At 42.7% G+C, this 22,692-nt stretch overlaps 1 protein-coding gene across 1 annotated transcript; it reads left to right on the top strand.

Moving 5' to 3' along the window:
• The first annotated feature begins 13,542 nt into the window (after positions 1-13,542).
• LOC107804062 (uncharacterized) lies at positions 13,543-14,331 on the top strand. The gene has a single exon (XM_016627883.1). The coding sequence runs from the start codon at positions 13,543-13,545 to the stop codon at positions 14,329-14,331; it is 789 nt and encodes a 262-aa protein (XP_016483369.1).
• The last annotated feature ends 8,361 nt before the right edge of the window (positions 14,332-22,692 follow it).

Raw genomic sequence — 22,692 nt, 5'->3', positions numbered from 1 at the left:
GAGTTACAAAATTCGAACACCCATTCAGTGGTGAGTCCAACCATACAAAAGTTATTCAAATTCAACCTCAAATCGCCTTTCAAATCCCCAAAATTTGGTCTATGAAGTTCCATAAATTTTTCCCAAATTTTCCAACTCAAATCACCAATTAAATAACAAAAAAATAATTGATTCATGTATAATAGCCAAATCCGAGTTAGAATCACTTACCCCGATGATTTACTAGAAAATCCCTCGAACAATCACCACAAACCGAGCTCTCTAAGTCTAAAAGATGAAAAATGAACTTAACCCCCGAACACCCCTTATCTGCCCAGCGATTTTCACTTATGCGACCAGGAGGTCCGCTTCTGTGAAACCGCTCTTGCAGAACCGCTCCTGCGGAAAAAGGAGCTCATCTACGCATCCCACTTAAGACCAGCCCCTCTGCGTATGTGGAATTACGCCCACATCTGCGCATGCACGCCTGCGGAGGAAATGTCGCCCCTACGACTATGCTCGCTTCTGCGCTTTACTTCATCGCAGAAGCGACCTCGCTTCTGCAGAGGCTTTCATGATTCTGCGATCTCAGTTCCCCCCACTTACTTTCTCACCTGCACTCATAAGGCCGCATCTGCGGCCACTCCCACCGGAGGTGCGTGCGCACCAGAACTGGGGTAAATCAGCAACTTCCTTAAGTCAACAATTCACTCAAATTACAACCCGAATCACACCCGAGGCCCCTGGGACCCCATCCAAACATACCAACCCATCCTAAAATATCATTCAAACTTAGTCGAGACTTCAAATCACACCAAACAACAATGAAAACACAAATGTCACCCCAATTAAAGGCTAACAAACTTTCGAATTGCCAACTTTTAAAACTGATGCCGAAACATACCAAATTAATTCCGATTGACCTCAAATTTAGCACACAAGTTATAAATGACACAACGGACCTATTCCGATTCCGAAACTAAAATCTGAGCCCGGTAACTACAAAGTCAACTCTCGGTCAAACTTTTTAACTCTTCAAACTTCAATTTTTTCAACTTTCGCTAATTCAAGCTAGAATTATCTACGGACCTCCAAATCAACGTCCGGACACACTCCTAAGTCCATAATAACCATACGGAGCTATCAGAACCATCAAAACACCGTTCTGGAGTCAATTACATAATAGTCAACATCCGATCAACTCTTCCTACTTAGGCTTCCAACCTTGGGGCTAAGCATCCCAACTCATTCTAAAATATCCCCGAAACTAAACCAACCACCCCGGCAAGTCATATAACAATAAATAATCATAAAATAAGAAATAAATGGGGGTACGAGGCTGCAATACTCAAAATGACCGGCCGGGTCGTTACATTCTCCCCTCTTAAACAAGCGTTCGTCCTCGAACGGGTCTAGAATCATACCTGGAGTCTCAAATAGGTGTGGATATCTGCTCCGCATCTCTTGATCAGTCTTCCAAGTAGCCTTCCCGACTGGCTAGACCCTCCACTACACCTTCACTGAAGCTATATTCTTTGACCTCAACTTTCGAACCTGCCGATCCAAAATGGCCACCAACTCCACCTCATAAGTCAAATCCCCATATAACTGAATTGTACTGAAGTCCAGAACATGAGACGGATCATCGAAATACTTCTGAAGCATGGAAACAACCTATGAACACTCGATAAACTAGGTGGAAATGCAAGCTTGTAAGCCACCTCTCCAATTCTCTCAAGCTCCTCCAAAGGACCAATATACCGAGTGCTCAACTTGCCCTTCTTCCCGAACCTCATAACACCCTTCATAGGCAAAACTCTAAGCAGTACCTTCTCCCCCACCATGTATGCAACATCACGAACCTTTTGATCGGCGTAACACTTCTGTCTAGATTGGGTCGTGCGAAGCCAATCATGAATCAACTTAACCTTTTCCAATGCATCTTGAACCAAGTAAGTACCCGAACCAACCAACTGGAGACATACACCGTATCCTATACAATGTATCATACGGAGCCATATGAATACTCAATTGGTTGTTGTTATTGTAGGCAAACTCTGCAAGCAGTAGAAACTCATACTAAGAACCCCCGAAATCCATGACACAAGTGTGTAGCATATCATCCAGTATCTGAATGGTACGCTCGGACTGTCCATCCATCTAAGGGTGGAATGATATACGCAACTCAACCCGTATGCCTAACCCTCACTGTACTACTCTCCAAAACTGCAATGTGAACTGCATGCCCCGATCTGAAATGATGGACACCGGCACACCGTGAAAGCGAACAATCTCGCGAATATAGATCGCAGCCAATAGCTCCGAAGAATAGGTAGTCCCAACTGGAATGAAATACGCGGACTTAGTCAACCGGTCCACAATCACTAAAATAGAATCAAACTTCTTCAAGGTCCGTGGAAGCCCACCTATGAAGTCCATGGTGATACTCTCCCATTTCCACTCCGGAATCTTAAGCCTCTGAAGCAAACCGCTCGACCTTTGATGCTCGTACATCACCTGCTGACAGTTCAAGCACCTAGCCACAAACTTCACTATGTCTTTCTTCATTCTCCTCCACCAATAGTGCTGCCTCAAGTCTTGATACATCTTCGCGGCACCCAGATTAATGGAATACCATGAACTGTGGGCCTCCTCAAGAATCATCTCATGCAGTGCATCCACATTGGGTACCCAAATCCGACCCTGCATCCACATCACCCCATCATCCCTAATAGAAACATCCTTGGCATCACCGTGCTGAACCGTGTCCTTAAGGACAAGGGGTCGTGATACTGACGCTCTCTGATGTAATTATATAAAGAAGATAGGGAAAAATGCAAGCTAGAACCGACTAGGCTCCGAAACATCAAACCTCACGAACTGATTGGCCAAGGCCTGAACATTTGATGCAAGCAATCTCTCACCAGCATGAATAAATGCAAGGCTACCCATACTCACCGCCTTCCTACTCAAGGCATCGGCCACTACATTGGCCTTCCCGAGATGATACAAAATGGTAATATCATCATCCTTTAGAAGCTCCAACACTTTCTGCTGTCTCAGATTTAGATCCTTTTGCTTGAACAAGTACTGAAGACTCCGATGATCTGTAAATAGCTCACAAGACATGCCGTAGAGATAATGCCTCCAAATCTTTAATGCATGAACGATGGCTGCCAAATCCAAATCATGAATGAGCTAGTTATTCTCATGAGGCTTCAATAGGCATGAAGCACAAGCAATTACTCTACCCTCCTGCATCAAGACACACCCAATACCAATCCGAAAAGCATCACAATACATTGTATAAGAACCCGATGCTGAAGAAAAAACTAGAACTAGAGCTGTGGTCAAGGCAGTCTTGAGCTTCTGAAAGCTCTCCTCACACTCATCCGACCACCTGAATGGAGAACCCTTCTGGGTAAACTTGGTCAAATGCGATGCAATGGACGAGAAACCCTCCACAAAGCGATGATAATATCCGGCCAAGCCGAGAAATCTTTGAATCTCCGTAGTTGAAGATAGTCTGGGCCACCTCTGAAATGCCTCAATATTTTTCGGATCCACCTTGATCCCCTCGTTGGACACCACGTACCTTAAGAACGCCACCTAACCGAGCCAAAACTCACACTTGGAGAACTTAGCATAAATTTTCTTCTCCCTCAACATCTATAGTACAATCCTTAGATGATGTGCATGCTCCTCCTGGCTACATGAGTACACCAGGATATCATCAATAAAGTCTATGAGAAATGAATCAAGATATGGCTGGAATACACTGTTCATCAGATGCATGAATGTTGCTGGGGCATTTGTCTTTAAATGACATCACAAGGAACCCATAGTGATCATAGTGGGTCCTGGATGCCGTCTTCAGAATATCTGAGTTCCAAATCTTCAACTGGTGATACCCAAACCTCAAATCAATCTTAGAGAACACTCTAGCTCCCTGAAGCTGGTCAAATAGGTCATCAATGCATGGCAAAGGATACTTGTTCTTAATTGTAACTTTGTTCAACTATCTATAGTCGATGCACATCCGCATAGTACCATCCTTCTTCTTCACAAAAAGAACCAGTGCACCTCAAGGTGACACACTAGGCCTAATGAAACCCTTATTAAGAAGCTCCTGAAGCTGCTCATTCAATTCCTTCAACTTTGCTGGTGCCATATGATACGGAAGAATATAAATGGGCTGAGTGCCCGACACCAAGTCAATACCAAAATCAATGTCCTTGTCGGGCGACATGCTCGGCAGTTCTGCAGGAAATACATCCGGAAAGTCTCGCACCACCTGGACAGAATCAATGGTAGGAGTATCAGCTCCAACATCCCTCACAAAAGCCAAATATGACAAACACCCCTTCCCAACCATCCGTTGAACCTTTAAATATGAAATCACCCTACTGGGAACATAGTCTTGAGAACCCCTCCACTTGATCCTAAGTAAATCACGTTAGAATCACATCAAAATAAACTATACTAAACAATAAGAGATCAACTCTAGTCTCCAATCCTCTAATAGTCACCACACACGACCGATACACATGGTCAACAACAATAGAATCGCCCACCGACGTATACACATGAACATGTGAAACTAAGGACTCACGGGTCATATCTAGATAACGAGCAAAATACGATAACACATATGAAAAATGGAACCAGGGTCAAATAATGTGGAAGCATCGCTGTAGCATAATAATACCTGTTATCACTACATCTGAAGCAACGACCTCTGGCCTGGCAGGGAAAGCATAGCATCGAGCCTGTCCGCCACCTGATCGGCCTCCCCCTCTAAGGCGACCTCTAGCTGCCTGAGCCATACCCCGAGCTGGCTGAGCGGGTGGCATAGCTACTGGTACTGGTATCATCAGCCGAGAACTCTTATGTGGAACCCCACTCAACAGTGTAGGAAAATCCCTCTTGAGATGACTCAAATCCCCGCACCGAAACAACCTCTTATCTGACGGAGCTACTGCCCCTGATAACCCGAGGAATTGCCTATAGAATCCTGGGAAGACGAAGCATGGTAAGAGCTTGGCGCTGATATTGCACTGAACAATGACTGACCCGAATGAGCACTGTAGGAACCATGGTTAACTGATGCACAATGATGAACCGGGCGAGCCATCTGAGTGGGCCTATAAGGACGACCCTTGCTTTGATAGGACTGTCCTCCAAAACAAACACCGCTGAAACCACCCGAACCATGAGGCCTCTTAGCCTCCCCCTCCTCACGTTCCTGACTGTGAACCTAATCAAGCCGCCTAGCAATATCAACCACCTCGTCGAACCTAATACCTGATGCAATCTCCTGAGTCATGATGAAACATAGTCCATAGTTGAGGCCATCAATGAACCGCATATTCCTCTCCCTCTCCGTGGGAACCAACCATATCACATGACAAGCTAACTCTGAAAATCTCATATTATACTGAATCATGGACATACCCTCCCGACATTGCTGCTCAAACTGCCTATGCGGTTCCTTCATGTGGGTCTATGGAACAATCTTCTCCAAGAAGAGAATGGAGATCGCATGCCACGTAAGTGGTACAGCACTGGCTGGCCTGCTCAACTCATAGGCCTCCTACCATCTGAAGGCTTCCCCAGACAACTGAAAAGTAGTTAATGAGACTCCACTAGTCTCCAAAATACTCGTCATGCGAAGAATCTACTGGCACCGATCTAAGAAGTCCTGAGCATCCTATGACTCAACCCCACTAAATGATGGAGACCTGAGCCTCCCAAATCGCTCTAGCCTCTTCTGCTCCTTGTCACTAATGGGTGGACCCACCGGGGCCTGAACCGCTGCAACTGGCTGGACTGGTAGTAACCCCAGTGTCTGAAGTCTCTGAACTACCTGCTCCAGAGTACGGGTGGTGGGAGTCTGAGCACCTCCCCAGGCCTGAGAAGTGGTTGGTGCGGTTGGAAATGAAACTGCCTGAGCAAGGCTAGTGCATACGGTCAATATCTGGGCCAGAGCCTCCTGAAGGCCTGGAATCATAATGGGCACAATTGGTACCTTAGCTGGTCCCACCGGCTCAACCACATCTGGTATCTGCTCCTGAGCTGGAACAACTGGTGGCTTCACAGGTGCTGCTCTAGCTGTTGTACGAGCTGTACATCGGCCTCTACCGTGACCTCGCCTCTCGTGGCCGTAGCTGGTGGTACTAGTGGCCGTCCGCCTGATACGGTAGCACGTATCCTAACCATCTGTGAGAGAATAGAATAATAGAAATTTGGTTTCCGAAATCAACAGATCCGCATGACAAGAATACAAGAAATCGATGTTTCCTAATGGTTCGGTAGCACCTCGAAGATAAGTACAGACGTCTCCGTACTGATCCGCAAGACTCTACTAAACCTGCTCATGACTCGAAATACCTTTGAACGTAGGGCTTTGATATAAACTTGTCATGCCCCAAAATCCCAACTCGTCGTGATGGCGCCTAACACACCGGCTAGGAAAGCCGAAACAAGATATCGAAGGCAACAGAATCATGAAATTCAAGAAATAGAATAAACCTGAGGTCTCAATACAATAAAATTAGCTAATACAAAGTAAATCCCCCTAGAAACTGGTAAGTACGGAGTCAAGAGATTCTACAACGGAATACTAGTCTGAAACTGAACAATAAGTACACTGCTTGAGCTATAACAATAGTACGAAAGGAAAAGACAAGTCAAACTGCGACCAAGGATGCAACTCTACCTCGCCTCTAGCAGATAGTGCAACAAGCAACCTACTGCTGATAACTGGTCTCCACACGTGGATCTGCATAATTTACTGCAAAGTGTAGTATGAGTACAACCGACCTAATGTACTCAATAAGTATCGTAAATAAACACAGCAAGGTAAGAGAAGCACAAATTATTAATGATACTAGCTATCACTTGTGTAATTTCATCCTTTAAACTAGTACAAAACAATATTAAAATCAAATCATCAAGTTCAGTGAGAAAACATCTATGTGTGTAGGTGCACAATTTCTCAAATACTCTTCTCAGACAATATCTTGGCATATAGAGGTGATATGCAGTTAAATCAGATAAATGATCATGGAAATTGCAAGTAAAGATGAAATGTAAAAATTTAACAACACATTGGCTAGATTCCCTCACCTTTCCCACATCCGTTCCAAACCACTAATCAGTATTTCCAATATCTGCGAGTACACCATCAAGAGAGAAACATGAGAGGGTGACACTGGAGGGATGGATCCGTATCCACACGCTGCACGAACAACTCACATGCTAATAATAGAACCCGCACGGACAACTCACGTGCTGCACGAACAACTCACGTGCTAATAACATCAATATATGGATCTAGACAGACAACTCACGTGCTAATAGTAGAACCTGCATGGACAACTCACGTGCTAATAACAAACACAATCCGCCCTGTATGGTCACAAGCTCAACAACACAATCCGTTCGGCGTGGTCACAGGCACCAGTCCAATCATATCACACAAGAGAAAATAAACAAGTATACATGTATGAAATGAGTGAATAACAAATCTCATGCTCCTGGACAGGTATAAACGACATGCTAAAGTGAAGGCATGTGTAAGTGTTCACAACAATTTCATCAAAGAATAACATTTATCTGTTCGTTCCGGGATTAAGCCCCAATGTAGCCACAAACATGGCTCAAATAGTTCACAACAATGTCACAAATGTGCTTGAACTATAACAATAGTACGAAAGGAAAAGACAAGTCAAACTGCAACCAAGGATGCAACTCTACCTCGCCTCTAGTAGATAGTGCAACAAGCAACCTACTGCTGATAACTGGTCTCCACAAGTGGATCTGCACAATTTACTGCAAAGTATAGTATAAGTACAACCAACCTAATGTACTCAATAAGTATCGTAAATAAACACAGCAAGGTAAGAGAAGCACAAATTATTAATGATACTAGCTATCACTTGTGTAATTTCATCCTTTAAACTAGTACAAAACAATATTGAAATCAAATCATCAAGTTCAGTGAGAAAACATCTATGTGTGTAGGTGCACAATTTCTCAAATACTCTTCTCAGACAATATCTTGGCATATAGAGGTGCTATGCAGTTAAATCAGATAAATGATCAAGGAAATTGCAAGTAAAGATGAAATGTAAAAATCCAACAACACATTGGCTAGATTCCCTCACTTTTCCCACATCCGATCCAAACCACTGATCAGTATTTCCAATATCCGTGAGTACACCATCAAGAGAGAAACAAGAGAGGGTGAACCTGGGGGAAGGATCCGTATCCACACGCTGCACGGACAACTCATGTGCTAATAATAGAACCCGCACAGACATCTCACATGCTGCACGAACAACTCACGTGCTAATAACATCAATATCTGGATCCACACGGACAACTCACGTGCTAATAGTAGAACCTGCACGGATAACTCACGTGCTAATAACAAACACAATCCGCCCGGTATTGTCATAGGCTCAACAACACAATCCGCACGGCGTGGTCACAGACACTAGTCCAATCATATCACACATGAGAAAATAAACAAGTATACATGTATGAAATGAGTGAATAACAAATCTCATGCTCCTGGATAGGTATAAACGACATGCTAAAGTGAAGGCATGTGTAAGTGTTCACAACAATTTCATCAAAGAATAACATTTATCTGTTTGTTCCGGGATTAAGCCCCAATGTATCCACAAACATGGCTCAAATAGTTCAAAACAATGTCACAAATGTGTGAAGCATCGTAGCTTAAGGTTTTAACTGTCAAATTCTAGGCTTATACGAGCCCAAGCACAACTCGAACATGAATAAATAATCGCTGTGCCCACACATGTGCGCACCCAATAGCATGTAGCTATCACAATAATTCAGTCAACTAGTGCCTTAACCGAGTTTAAATAAGATACTTATCTCAAACAAATCAAATCACTCCGCTAGCAAGCCCTTCCCACGCCTATTGACCTCCGGAAGGCTCGAATCTGGTCAAAAATTACGTAATACTATCAATAAAAGCTATAGGAATAGATTCCAAATGATAAAGCTAAGATCTTTAAACAAAGTCAAAATGTCAACCCAAAATTCAATCCCTGGCCCACGTCTCGAAATCCAATAAAAGTTAAAAAATTTGAAAACCCATTCAAGGGGACCATACAAAAATATTCAAATTTGACCTCAAATCGCCTTTCAATCCCAAAAATTAGGTCTATGAAGTTCCACAATTTCCCCCCAAATTTTCTAACTCAAGTCACCAATTAAATGGCAAAAATAACAATGAATTCATGTATAATAGCCAAATCCGAGTTAGAATCACTTACCCCGATGATTTCCTTAAATATCCCTCGAAAGATCGCCACAAATCGAGCTCTCTAGGTCTAAGAGATTAAAAATGAACTTTACTCTCGAACACCCCTTATCTGCCTAGCGATTTTTGCTTCCGCGACCAGGAGGTCCGCTTCTGCGGAAAAAGGAGCACCAGCATATCCCACTCAAGACCAGCCCCTCCGCTTCTGTGGAATTACGCCCGCATCTGCGCACGCATGCCTGGAGAGGAAATATTGCACCTGCGACCATGCCCGCTAATGCGTTTCACTTCATCGCAAAAATGACCTCACTTCTGTGATCCCAGAGTCCCCCACTCACTTTCGCACGTGCGGCGCCGCATCTGCGGCCATTCCCACCGCAGGTGTGAGCACACCAGAACTTGGGCAAATCAGCAACTTCCTTAAGTCCACAATTCATTCCGATTACAATCCGAATCACTCCCGAGGCCTCATCCAAACATACCAACCCATCCTAAAACATCATAAAAACTTAGTCGAGGCCTCAAATCACACAAAACAACATCGAAAACACAAATTGTACCCCAATTCAAGCCTAATGAATTTTCGAATTGCCAACCTCCAAAATCGTTGTCGAAACATACCAAATCAATCCCGATTGACCTCAAATTACAAGTTATAAATGACAAACGGGCCTATTCCAACTTCCAGAACTAAACTCCGAGCCTGGTAACCACAAAGTCAACTCTCGGTCAAACTTCTCAACTCTCCAAACTTCAACGTTTCCAACTTTCGCCAATTCAAGCCAAAATGATCTAAGGACCTCCAAATCAACATCCGGACACACTCTTAAGTCCAAAATTACTATACGGAGGTATCAGAACCATACTTTATTCTGGTGTCATTTACACAATAATCAACATCCGATCAACTCTTCCAACTTAGGCTTCCAACCTTGGGACTAAGTATCCCAACTCATTCCGAAATATCCCCGAAACTAAATCAACCACCCCGGCAAGTCACATATCAACAAATAAACACAAAATAAGCAATAAATGGGGGAACGGGGCTACAATACTCAAAATGACTGGCCGGGTCATTACATTTTGACATTAACAAAATTACTAGACTTGGAATTTAGGATTTTATGTTCAGTACTTTAACTGTGTTTGATTTGTAGTTGTATGCTTACTTGTACATTATGTACTGCTTACTTTAAATGTTATTACTAACATCCCACTATTTGTTACCACTTTATATATATTGTCATCACACTCTTTCTTATTGAGTCATGGTCGTACACTATCACACACCATGGCACGCGAGGGTTATCTTTTACACCTCTCCAAACTGTTTTTCAAATTCTTTAGTTTTAGAGAATGGCTTTGTCAGGTCAAATGACATAACTTCTTGCAGTATTCAATCCAACTAAAAATAAGGAAACACTCTACTCTAGCAAACATAGGTCATATTGCATAAACATTAGGTGGGTCGGTCCTTGGCATCGACACACAATTAGGAAAGCCATCCTAATGTCAATGGGTCATACACCCAACGACATGACTTTTGTGGAAATACGAACTAATCATGATGAGACACTTAAGATCTGAAGCAAACACTTATCAAAGCCTTTTTCTCTACCCTCTTCAGAAATGGAAATCAACCAAAACATCCCTGAGATCAATATGGCGATGGGAGCACCGCACAAGCTAAAGCAATAGTAGAAGAACATTCGACGAGAGCATGGAGACGAAATGAGGGCACACCTAGGAGCATTTACTGCCTTGCTAAATATCCGAGCTGACAAGGTGCTTACCACCTTACTGATAGAGTTCTGGGATCTAGCCAAAGTAGTTTTCAAGTTTGCTGATTGTGAGTTGGTGTCAACGTTGGAAGAAGTTACTAGTTTCACAAAGCTGCCATTTATGGGAAAGAGACTTGTACTACCAGTCACCATGCCCAGGTATAGGTTTCTTGATGCTTTGGGTCTAGCAAACAGTCAGGGTTTGAGAAACATTGAAGATTGATGGGTAAACATAGACCAATTGTTCTATAGGTTTAGACATCGTGAGAGCTATGAATGGTACTTGGGAGAATTTCAGTGTGATTAGGCAACTTGGAAAAGTCTCCTACCCATAACCTTCTCTTTAGCGCTGTTGGTACTACTGGTTTTACCGCAAAGAAGAGGCCGGATCAATATCAGTTTACTACCTATGGTTTTGGCAACATTCCGGGGCAATCTCCAAGCCACTCTGGTACCTATGGTGTTAGCAGAAATGCTTAGAGCATAGTCGACATGTTCCCGAGGCTATGATTTCTTCAAGGGCTACAACCTGTTGCTTCAAATATGGGCCACATAGCACTTCTTTCAGTGAGTGGCCACAATTGACTACTTTGTGGACGTTAGCAACATGATTCGAAGTCACAGCGAGAGAATAAGGCATTGGGTCTTCCCGCATGGACAAGAAAAATGTAGAGGGATGTTGACCAACTTAAGCAGAGAATGGATCCATTGGAAGCTGTCATGGTTGGGCAGAAGGGAAATCCTAAGGACTCCCTAGAAGTATTTTATCGAGCTGATAGGACTTGAGGGCATCCAGCCATACTCACCCCTACGAGTTCTCAGACAGTTTAGGTTGAGTCAGGATGTACCTCTCTGGACGAGGACGACACTGTACGAAGATGAATACAATGGGAAGATCTCGATACCAAGGATAAGGAAGCTTCAGGGGGAGTGGAATGATCTAGTCACAATGCCAATGTGTCAAGATTTGTGGTGTACTCCGAAATACTATGTCTGGATCAATGAAGAGGATACGCTAGACCAACCAAGAAGGGAAGGCATAGCCTGATTGGAGGACGCATTGGCGGCTTTGTAGATCTATCATGAGATCTTGCCACACTACCTCGTTACTACCTCCATGAATCGCCAAGTGGTCCCGAGGTCAATTGATCACATGTTGCCACCTCCCGAGGATGATGACTGAGTAGTTGAATGAATACAGATTGAATCTGAGATAGAACCATAGGAAGACCTAGAGGAAGATCCCGAGTTCAATGATGATGGAGAAAAATTTCAAGAAGACGCGGAGGAAGAATCAGAAGAAGAAGAAGATGAAGAAGAGAGAGGGAATGATTCCGGGGATGGTTATTAGAAGTCGGTTGATTCCACCCCTTTTTCCCACTTGGTATCTTTATCCCGAACCTTCTCATTTCCCTAAGGGCAAGTTTATTTGAGCCCATGTAATCCTATGAATGTTGGAAATAATGATGTAACCTTTGCTCCCGCCTATTACAATCCAAATACTATCAATGAAAACAAAATTTGCTTAAGATATGAATTTGTCAAACTAATTGTTTGTTAAATATTCGCGACTTAGGCCCACCTCCAGCAAAGAGAGGTCCCTCAAACTTTATGAAACGCGATTTCCTGAATATGTGAACTAACTACTCTGTGTGCCTATTACTTGTGCAAATACTGAAACTGACTTCTGTTCTTTTTCTTTTCTTTTCTTTTCTTGTATTACTTTATTATTATTCCCCAAAAGAAAGTTGGTTTGTATTCACCCAAAACTGCCAGAACCACTGTACAACTTGAGAGTGAAAAGGAAGATGTCTGCGACAGATAACCCGACTGAACACGCTCTCGTAATACCTTATAGCCCGATGCGATCGGGAGAGAAGGATGATACGCAGAATGACGAACATGTGGCCAGGAAGGCCCAAGAGATGGAATCATTATGGGAGGAAGTATAACACATTCGGGAATTGGCACATCTGGCCATGACGATGCTCTTACAATCACCTCATTTTCCTTCTCTAGATTCGATCCCCGACCACTTTTCTTCCACTACTCACCAAGCAAACAATACCCCGACTTCAGTCCCTACCACCCAGATTATACCCCCTGTAACCCCTGCAAATCCACCAAACCCTCCCATACACACCCCTTACATACCAAATTACATTCAAATACCTCAAAACCCACCAATTTCTACCAACAAAGTTCATATCCCTCCTCGTGATGACGTCACCTTTACCACCAGCCAAAACCAACACATACCGTTGTACATGAGCGATATGTTCCTCTCGTATATGCCGTTTTAAAAACCACCTTCACAGCGCCCGTCACGGTCAGGCTGCCTAGTAAAGTTGATCAATATGCCGAAATGGAAAAGAAATCTAAGTATAAGGAGGAAGAATCGGTGTCCGAACAATTATGAGCATTGTGAAACAAATGAAGAACCTTTAGGTCACTCGAGGGAGAGAAAATCTAGATTATAAGGATATGTGTATCCACCCTGATGTGGACATGCCGATAGGGTACAAGCCTCCGAAGTTTGATATCTTTGATGGGACAGGTGATCCCCATGCACACTTGAGAACCTACCGAAATAAGCTAGTTGGAGTGGGAAGAAATGAGATGTTGAGGATTAAGCTGTTCATAAGGATTTTGACAGGGGTGTCACTTACTTGGTACACTTGCCAAAATCCCCAAAACTGGAGGGAGTGGCAGGATATGGTAGAAGATTTCATTAATCACTTTTGGTTCAGCAAAAAAATTACCTCTGATAGGTTAGCTCTAGTAAACTTGCAGAAGAAGTCGTCCAAATCATTCCAAGAGTATGCACGTCGATGGAGGTCAGAGGCCGCCAGAGCACAACCCCCGTTAGATGACAGTGAGTTAACTAAGTATTTCATCAGGGCTCAGGAAGGGATCTACTGTGAGAAAATGATGGGCATGATGGGACAGAAGTTCCCTGAACTTGTTAAAATGGGAGACTTTTTAGAGGAAGGTATAAAGTCCGGCAAGGTACAATCTATGGCCACATCGCAAGCAGCTAGCAAAGCAATCCAATCCGGTTCAATAGGCAGTGGAAAAAATAAAAAGGTAGAGGTATCAGCAATCATTACCTACTACCAGTCCAATCCATACCATGGAAACACCTCTTACACTCCAAACACCCATTCCTCACACCTACCTACTTATGCTCCAGTATACAACACACAACCATACTACAATCCCCAACCTCAATATAACCCACCACGCGCCCATACAAATCCAAACCCACCATGATCATACGCTCCAGTCCAAACTACCACTCATCAAAACTGACCAACCTATGCACCTCGACCTCACCCAAATCTTGAAGAAAGAGGTCCCAGAAACTACACCTCGATTGCTGAACCTTTGGCTCAACTCTTTGAAAGACTGAGGAGAGCAGGCTTGATACATCCAATAGAAGGAAGGGTTCTTGAGTATCCTTCAAAATACTTTGATGCAACCAAACAGTGAGTCTACCACTCAAACGTATCGCGGCATGATACCGAGGATTACTTCAAACTGAAAAATGAAATTGAGTTAATGATCAAATGTGGAGCCATTCAATGCACCCTAGCTCCGCCCAATGCAAACCGCAACCCGATGCCAAACCACCCAAATCAAGGAGCTAATATGATCACCCTGGATGAAGAATATGACCTGAAAGGAACCATCATCACAATAGAAAACGCTGAGGCTTCAAGAGTCCCACCTCGAAGAACTCCAATGATCACCGTATAGTTGAAACCTACAGTGATGGTCCAGACCTACCAGTAACAGTCCATCGCTCCCATCAGGGATGAAGAGGATCGGGAATATAAGATAGTCCCGTGGACATATCAGTAGAAAGGGAAAGCTAAGATGATGGATTTCACAGCGGCTTATGGAGTGACCGGGTTAGGGAGGTGTTACGCTCCTAAGGATGTAAAATGAGGGAATTCAGGAAGGGAACAGATTCAAAGAAGGAATATAACAGATCTGGAAGCCGCTGAATTTTGGAAGAAAAGAATACTCCGTGGAGGAACAATTAAAGAAAACCCCGACGCAAATATCAATCATGGATCTACTAATGAGTTTTGATAGTCACAAAGACGCCCTGATGAAATTGTTAAGTTGGGTGAGTGTGCCGAGAAAAACTATAAGTGAGGCACTGGTAGCAACCATCGAAAAGATGGTCGAAGCAAATATGATCACTTTCCGAAAAGATGAACTTCCTATGGAGGGTGTGGGTCATAACAAAGCTTTACACATCACCGTCAATTGTGGAGATAAGGTGGTGTCCCAAGTACTTGTTAATGAAGGATCAAGAGTCAATATCTGCCCGCTCTCTACTCCACAAGAGTTGGGTATCCATCTAAGAGAAGTAAATGAAAGTCATGTGAGGGTGCAAGCTTTCGACGGGTCACAGAAGGACGTCATTGGAGAAATCTATTTGGCTCTGCAAATTGGACCAGTTGAGTTTCCCATACTATTTGAAGTGATGGATATTTCATCTTCATACAACCTGTTACTAGGAAGACCTTGGATACACATGGTAGGGGCAGTCCTGTCTACCCTATACCAGTGCATGAAGTTTGAGTGGGGTTGCTAAGAGATTGTAATCCATAGCGAATTGAGCCAATCAGCTTATCTGGAACATGCAGTTTCGTTCATAGAATGATTAGACGGGGTCTCTTTCCATGCAGTCGAGATCATGCAAACCACGAAAATATAAAAGACCGAGCAAAATTTGGGAATGCAATCACCATACAGATAAAAGATGGCCATGCGATAAATTATGAAGTATGGATATATACCAGGAACCGGCCTGGGAGCCCGATCAAATGGGATAACAGAGCCGATTGAGCCGAGTGGGCAGAAAGGTAGAGCCGACATAGGGTATCCACCTCCGACTAGGAAGAATTGTGCCGGTAGCTTTGGGAAGAAAACTTTTATGCCAGAGTGTGTTTCGGGTATAGGTCAGAGCTCAACACCAGAGGACAACATCATCAATGGAATGGGAAGGCTGTTCGTGAACATGATCGAGGAATGTTGTGAAAAAGTTAATATCAATACATCGACCATCCGAAATGCCGAACCAGGAGAAGACTTGTAGAATTGGTTCGCCAGGAGTCTTGTAGTCAAAATGATAAAAACCCGCGTTCCGCGATTATGACATATAATGAAACCCTCGAGTAAAGCGATCTAGATTACGAGGGATACGATGAAAGCATGATGTCAGATAATCTCCCACAAGAGATCGAATAGCTGGAAAGCTAGTAAAAGCCTAACCTTGAGGAGACATAACTGGTCAACTTAGGAAACAAAGAAGATGTGAAAGAAACCTGAATCAACATCCATCTGGAAGCAGAGCAGAAAGAGGAATTAGTCGAGCTCCTCCAAAAGTACATCGACATGTTCGCATGGTCGTATGACGACATGCCTAGATTAAGCACTGACATCGTTTCGCATCGATTGCCTAATGATTCTGCTAGACCGCCAGTCAAACAAAAATCTAGAAATTTCAAACCAGACTTGAGTTTGAGGATAAAAGAATAAGTAACCAAGCAAATAGAGGCGAACCTAGTGAGGGTCACCAATTATCCCACATGGTTGGCAAATATCATTCCGGTACCAAAGAAGGGTAGGAAGATCAGGATATGTATGGATTATCGAGATCTTAACAAGGACAACCCGAAGGACGATTTTCCTTTATCAAATATTCATATCCTCATCGACAACTATGCAAAGTATGAGCTACAGTCATTTGTGGATTGTTTCGCCGAGTACCATCAGATCCTGATGCATGAAGAAGATGCAGAGAAGACAACGTTCACTACGCCTTGGGGAGTTTATTGCTACAGAGTCATGCCATTCGGCCTCAAGAACGCCGGTGCTACTTACACGAGGGCCATGATGACCCTCTTTCATGACATGATTCACAAAAAAATTGAGGTATATGTAGATAACGTCATCATCAAGTCTCGAAAGAGTTCAGAACATTTGGACGACCTGAAGAAGTTTTTCGAACGCTTGCGGAGGTATAGTTTAAAGTTAAACCCTACAAAATGCACATTTGGAGTCCCTACTGGGAAATTGCTAGGTTTCATTGTAAGCAGGAAAGGGATAGAATTAGATCCTTCAAAGATCAAAGCCATTTAAGAGTTGCCACCGCCCAAGAGTAAGAAGGATGTGATGTGTTTCCTTGGAAGGCTGAATTACATCAGCCATTTCATAGCCCAGTCCATAGTAATTTGTGAACCTATTTTCAAGTTGCTGAAGAAGGATGCTACTACAAAATGGACATAAGAGTGTCAGAAAGCCTTTAACAAGATTAAGGAGTAATTTTCAAATCTACTAGTGTTGGTTCCTCCCGAGACCGGGAAGCCACTGTTGTTATACCTGTTGGTCTTGGACAATGAATTTGGATGCATGTTGGGATAACACGATGAGACCAGAAGGAAAGAGCAGGCTATCTATTACTTAAGCAAGAAGTGAGGCCAAATACACTATGATAGAGCGCACTTGCTGCGACTTGACGTGGATCGCCCAAAAATTAAGGCAGTACATGTCAACATACACTGCGCATCTAATATCCTGGCTCGACCCGCTCAAGTACATCTTCCAGAAGCCAATGCCTACAAGAAAATTGGACAAATGGCAGATTCTCCTCATCGAATTTGATATTTTGTACATAACACAGGTGGCCATCAAAGGACTAGCCTTAGCTGATCACCTTGTAGAGAATCCAATGGACAAGGGTTATGATCCGCTCACTACATACTTCCCAGATGAAGAAGTGTTGTTCGCCGGAGAAAATATTGTAAAATCATACCTAGGGTGCAGAATGTTCTTCGATGGAGTAGAGGATTTCAAAGGAGTAGGAATTGGGGTAGTCTTAATTTCATAATCAAGACATCATTACCCGGCATCAGCAAAGATAAAGTTCCCTTGCACCAATAATATGGCCGAGTACGAAGCATGCATCCTCAGGATTAGGATAGCGGTTGACATGAACATCAAGGAGCTTTTGGTCATAGGGGATTCTGATATGTTGATATATCAAGTTCAAGGAGAATGGACTACTAAGAACATCAAGATCCTCCCATACCTGCACTATGTAAACGAGCTATGCAAAAAGTTCAAGAAGATCTAGTTCAAGCACATTCCCAGGATCTACAAAGAGTTTGCCGACGCTCTTGCAACCTTTTCATCCATGATTCAGCATCCAGATAGGAATTACATCGACCCTATTGAGATAGAGATCTGTAACGACTCGACTAGTTATTTTGAGAATTAGCGTCTCATTCGGTGGCTTGATGTCTCGAGTAGATTCGTGTTATATATTATGACTAACGTGTGTGGCAGAGTTCGATTTTCGGATGATTCGAGATCGATTTGGAAAAAGGGTTCTTGTTTTAGAAGCTGAAGTGGTAAGAGTTTACCGGAGTTTGGCTTTTGTGTAGATGACTTTGGAATGGTGTTTTGATGATTCCAATAACTTCATATGGTGATTTTGGACCTAGGCGCATGTCCGGAGTTAGATTTGGAAGTCCGTAAGTAAATTTGATGCATTTTGGCGAAAGTTGAGAAATTGAAGGTTTGAAAGGTTGAGAGGTTTGACCAGGAGTTGACTTTGTTGATAACGGGTTCGGATTTTGATTATGGGAGTTGGTATAGCTCCATTGTATCATTTGGGACTTTCATGCAAAATTTGACGTTATTCTGGGTTGATTTGATATGATTCGGTGCAGGTTGTAGAAGTTGAAAGTTCATTAAGTTTGATTTGAGGTGCGATTCATAGTTTTGATGGTGTTTGATGTGATTTGAGGCCTCGAGCAGGTCCGCGTTATGTTATAGGACTTGTTTGGTATGTTCGAGCGGGGTCCTAGGGGCCCCGGGTGTGTTTCAGACGAGTTTCAGATCATTCCTATGTTTTGGGCAGGTCTAGTTATGGTGCTTCCCATCTGCGCATCTTACAGCGCAAGAGCGGGACCTCTTCTGCGTGCTTTGTGCCGCTTTTGCGATGTTGAGATCTGGGCGGAAGTTCCGCTTCAGTGGATAGAGGATTGCAGGTGCGGTTGGCGCATCTGCCGATTTTGGACCGCCGATGCAATAGGGTCCACTTTTGCGGTTCTTATGAGCGCTTCTGAGGTGTCGCAGGTGCGACCCCTTTTGCGTAGGTGTGCGGTCTTATCCGGTAAGTGGAAACCGTAGGTGCGGGTGCTGGCTCACAAAAGCGAGAGCGCAAGTGCGCATTTTTGGTCCGCAAGTGTGGAATCCCTGGGCACCATCATTATATATCGAGGGTTTGGCTATTTTTATCACATCTTAAGTTTTAGACCTCGGTTTTGAGCGATTTTGGAGGGGTTCTTCACGATTTGGATTGGGATAAGTGTACTTTACCCAAAATTTATTATATATCATGATTCCATCTTTGTTTTTATCATTACATTGGTGATTTGAGTTGGAGAAAATGAGAATTTTTGTAAAAAAACTTCCAAAAATGTAAAATGAGGATTTGAAGGACGATTTGACGTCGAGATTGGATAATGTTGGTATGGTTGAACTCGTATCATAATGGGTATTCGGATTTTGTTAATTTTGTCGGGTTCCGAGGTTTGGGATCGGGTTGACTTTTTTGGGTTGACTTTTTAGTTTTTATTAAAGATCGAAGCTTTATTATCCGAAATTGTTTTCTATGATATTTATTTATGACATTAAGTTATTTTGGCTAGATTTGAGCCGTTCAGAGAATTTTTCACACGAGATTGTCATTTTAGAGTATTGATTTGGCTTTTTTGAGGTAAATATCTTGCCTATCTTTGTGTGGGGGAAACTACCCCTTAGGAGTTGAGTCAGTTGTGTTATGTGAAAGTCGTGTACATAAGGTGACGAGTATGTACTCGGACTTATATGTGAAAATTGACAGGTTTAGACTCTTAGGTTTCTTTCATGTATTTATTTAGAATTATTAGCATATGTTATATCTTTTATTCGTCAAGTCTACTATCAAATGCTTTATTTGAAGTTGTCATTACCTTTCACATTCTTTACTTGTTGAGTTTGCTCTTATATGCTTTGTTTGAAGTTATACCACTTTTATCATTATGTGATTTCTTTTATTATTGAGTTACCCTTAGTTGAAATTATTGTTACATGATATCCTTTTGTTGCCAGGTTATTCTCATGCATTCAGATGTAGTACTAGTTCGTGCCATCTCTTTCATTGTTAGCCTAATTCATACATTAGAGTCCGAAGTTTTCCATTTCATTAAAATACTTTCATTATCGAGTTTATACTTAAACAATTAATTGGAATTGAGGATGTCAAATGCCATTAATCTATTTTAATTAAAGTTGTGTTTAAAGGTTTGGGGGGGGGGGATATTCCTTGTTGAGTTACTTTCCCGTTCATCTAGTTGTTATTGAGATTCTATACACATTGCGTTTGAGTCGTGGGCTATTTGTTGTGAAAATATTGATATTGTTGGATCTTTGGAAAGGTCGAGGCCTATGGGCACTTGCAGTACGAGTTCATATGCCATGTTGTTGTGATGTTAGTACATATGAATTGTTGTGTGGTTTGGTTGTTGTTATGCGGAGTATAAGGGTGGCATTTTACCGTTGTTGTTATGCGAGGCATAAGGGTGACACCTCACTGTTGTTGAATATACATAATAATATGGGTAGCTATTGTGTTATTGTTCGGGCGGAGCGATAAGGATGTCTATTATAAGGAGTGATACAGGTGTCTATCAGAGTGATACGGGTGGCTGATGATATTGTCAGGGCGGAGTGATACGGGTGGCTATCGGCGAGATAAGGGTGGCAATGTCAGGGATGATGTGTGATGGCTTGGGGACATTGTGTTGGTGATTTTCGTGTGATGGTGTGCTTTTCCTTGTGTATGTGATACACCTTACATGACTTGTTGTGTTGCTTTGATGAGATACTCAATGTCTTTGATATTACTTGTTGACTTGGACTGTAGTAGTACACTCGCACAAGCATACACCATAGCATGCCACTTATACTAGCTTAGGAGTATGATATTTGACATTTATTGATCATGCCCATATGTTCTTGTATTATCTATTTTTGTGTTGATTGTGCGACTGTGACCATACCGGGTGGATTGTAATTATGAGCCCGTGACCATGCCAGATGGATTATGATTATAAGCCTGTGACCACGCAGGGCGGATTGTGAATGTGAGCCTATGATCATACCAGGCGGATTGAGATATTGGCACGTGAGTTGTCCGTACGGTTGTGATTTGAGATGTGGGCACAAGGTGCCATGAGCATATGATGGTGGATTAAGACCCGTGACTTGTGACTATGAGATAAGGTATCTCAGGTAATTTCGTTGCGAAATTTGTGTTAGAACGACTTGATTAATTGGTTGTCATTTGTGTTACTTATTTAGTTTCAACGGTACCTTCACGGTGTTCTTATTGCTTTACTGTATATATCACATATTGATTCTTGTTTCTATTGACCGATTCCTGCTTTCATTATTAGCTCTATACTTCTATACTTCACAGGTTATTTTGTCTAGTGAGTGTCTTGACTTGTACCTCGTCACTACTCTACTGAGGTTAGTCTTGATACACACTGGGTACCGACCGTGGTGTACTCATACTACACTTCTGTACATTTTTATGCAGAGCCAGGTATTGCAGATATAGGACTCGGGCGGAGTTAGCTTATTGATCGCAATGATTCAAGGTAGAGCTGCTTGGTTGTCGCAGTCCCTTGAAGTTCTTTCCTTTTATTGTACTGTCAGCATGTTATTTGAATAGTATTTTATGTCTATCTTTGATATCTCTCCATGTACTTAGGTAGAGTTCGTGACTCTATATTACCAGTCTTGGGAGGTTGTTATGATTATTGCAGCGTAGGCTTATTTCGTTTTTGTTTTGGTATTCATATTAAACTCTATTTTAAATTATCATTGTTAAACACTAGCTTAATCCTTGTTAATAATCGGCTTACCTAGTCTTAGAGACTAGGTGCCATCAGGACATCCTACTGAGGGAAATTGGGGTCATGACAAGATCAGGGATCAACATGCGTACTATTTTCATGTAGATGGAGAGCCAAATGATAAGCCATAGTACTACGACATCAAAATATTCCTTGAAACAAGAGAGTATCTAGAGAATGCTACTAATAGTCAGAAGCGAGCGCTCAGAAGGCTGGCAAATCACTTTTTCCTCAACGGGGAAGTCCTATATAGGAGGACCCCAGACTTGGGTCTGTTAAGATGTGTAGATGCCGCTGAAGTAACTAGACTACTAGAAGAATACATGCAGGAACGTGCCCACATGAACGGCTTCATCTTAGCCAAGAAGATTGTAAGATCCAGATACTTTTGGATGACCATGAAAAGCGATAATATCCGTAATGAGCATAAGTGTCACTAGTGCCAAATCCACGGGGATTTCATTCGGGTTCTGCATAATGAGTTGAGTGTAATGGCCCGCCTTGGCCATTTTCCGCTTGGGTCATGGACGTGATCGGACCTATAGAGCCCGCTGCATCAAATGGGCACCGTTTTATCTTGGTAGCAATTGACTACTTCACCAAATGGGTCGAAGCTTCTACATAAAAGGCTGTCACAAAGAAAGTT

This window comes from Nicotiana tabacum, chromosome 23 (assembly GCF_000715075.1).
Source record: "Nicotiana tabacum cultivar K326 chromosome 23, ASM71507v2, whole genome shotgun sequence".
Lineage (NCBI taxonomy): Eukaryota > Viridiplantae > Streptophyta > Magnoliopsida > Solanales > Solanaceae > Nicotiana > Nicotiana tabacum.
Note: the sequence above shows the minus strand (reverse complement) of the source record. Positions and strands in the feature narration are given on the sequence as shown.

Bases quoted from the DNA above. Each gene is read 5' to 3' on its own strand.
- LOC107804062 (XM_016627883.1), top strand. From the start codon at position 13,543: ATGTGTATCCACCCTGATGTGGACATGCCGATAGGGTACAAGCCTCCG.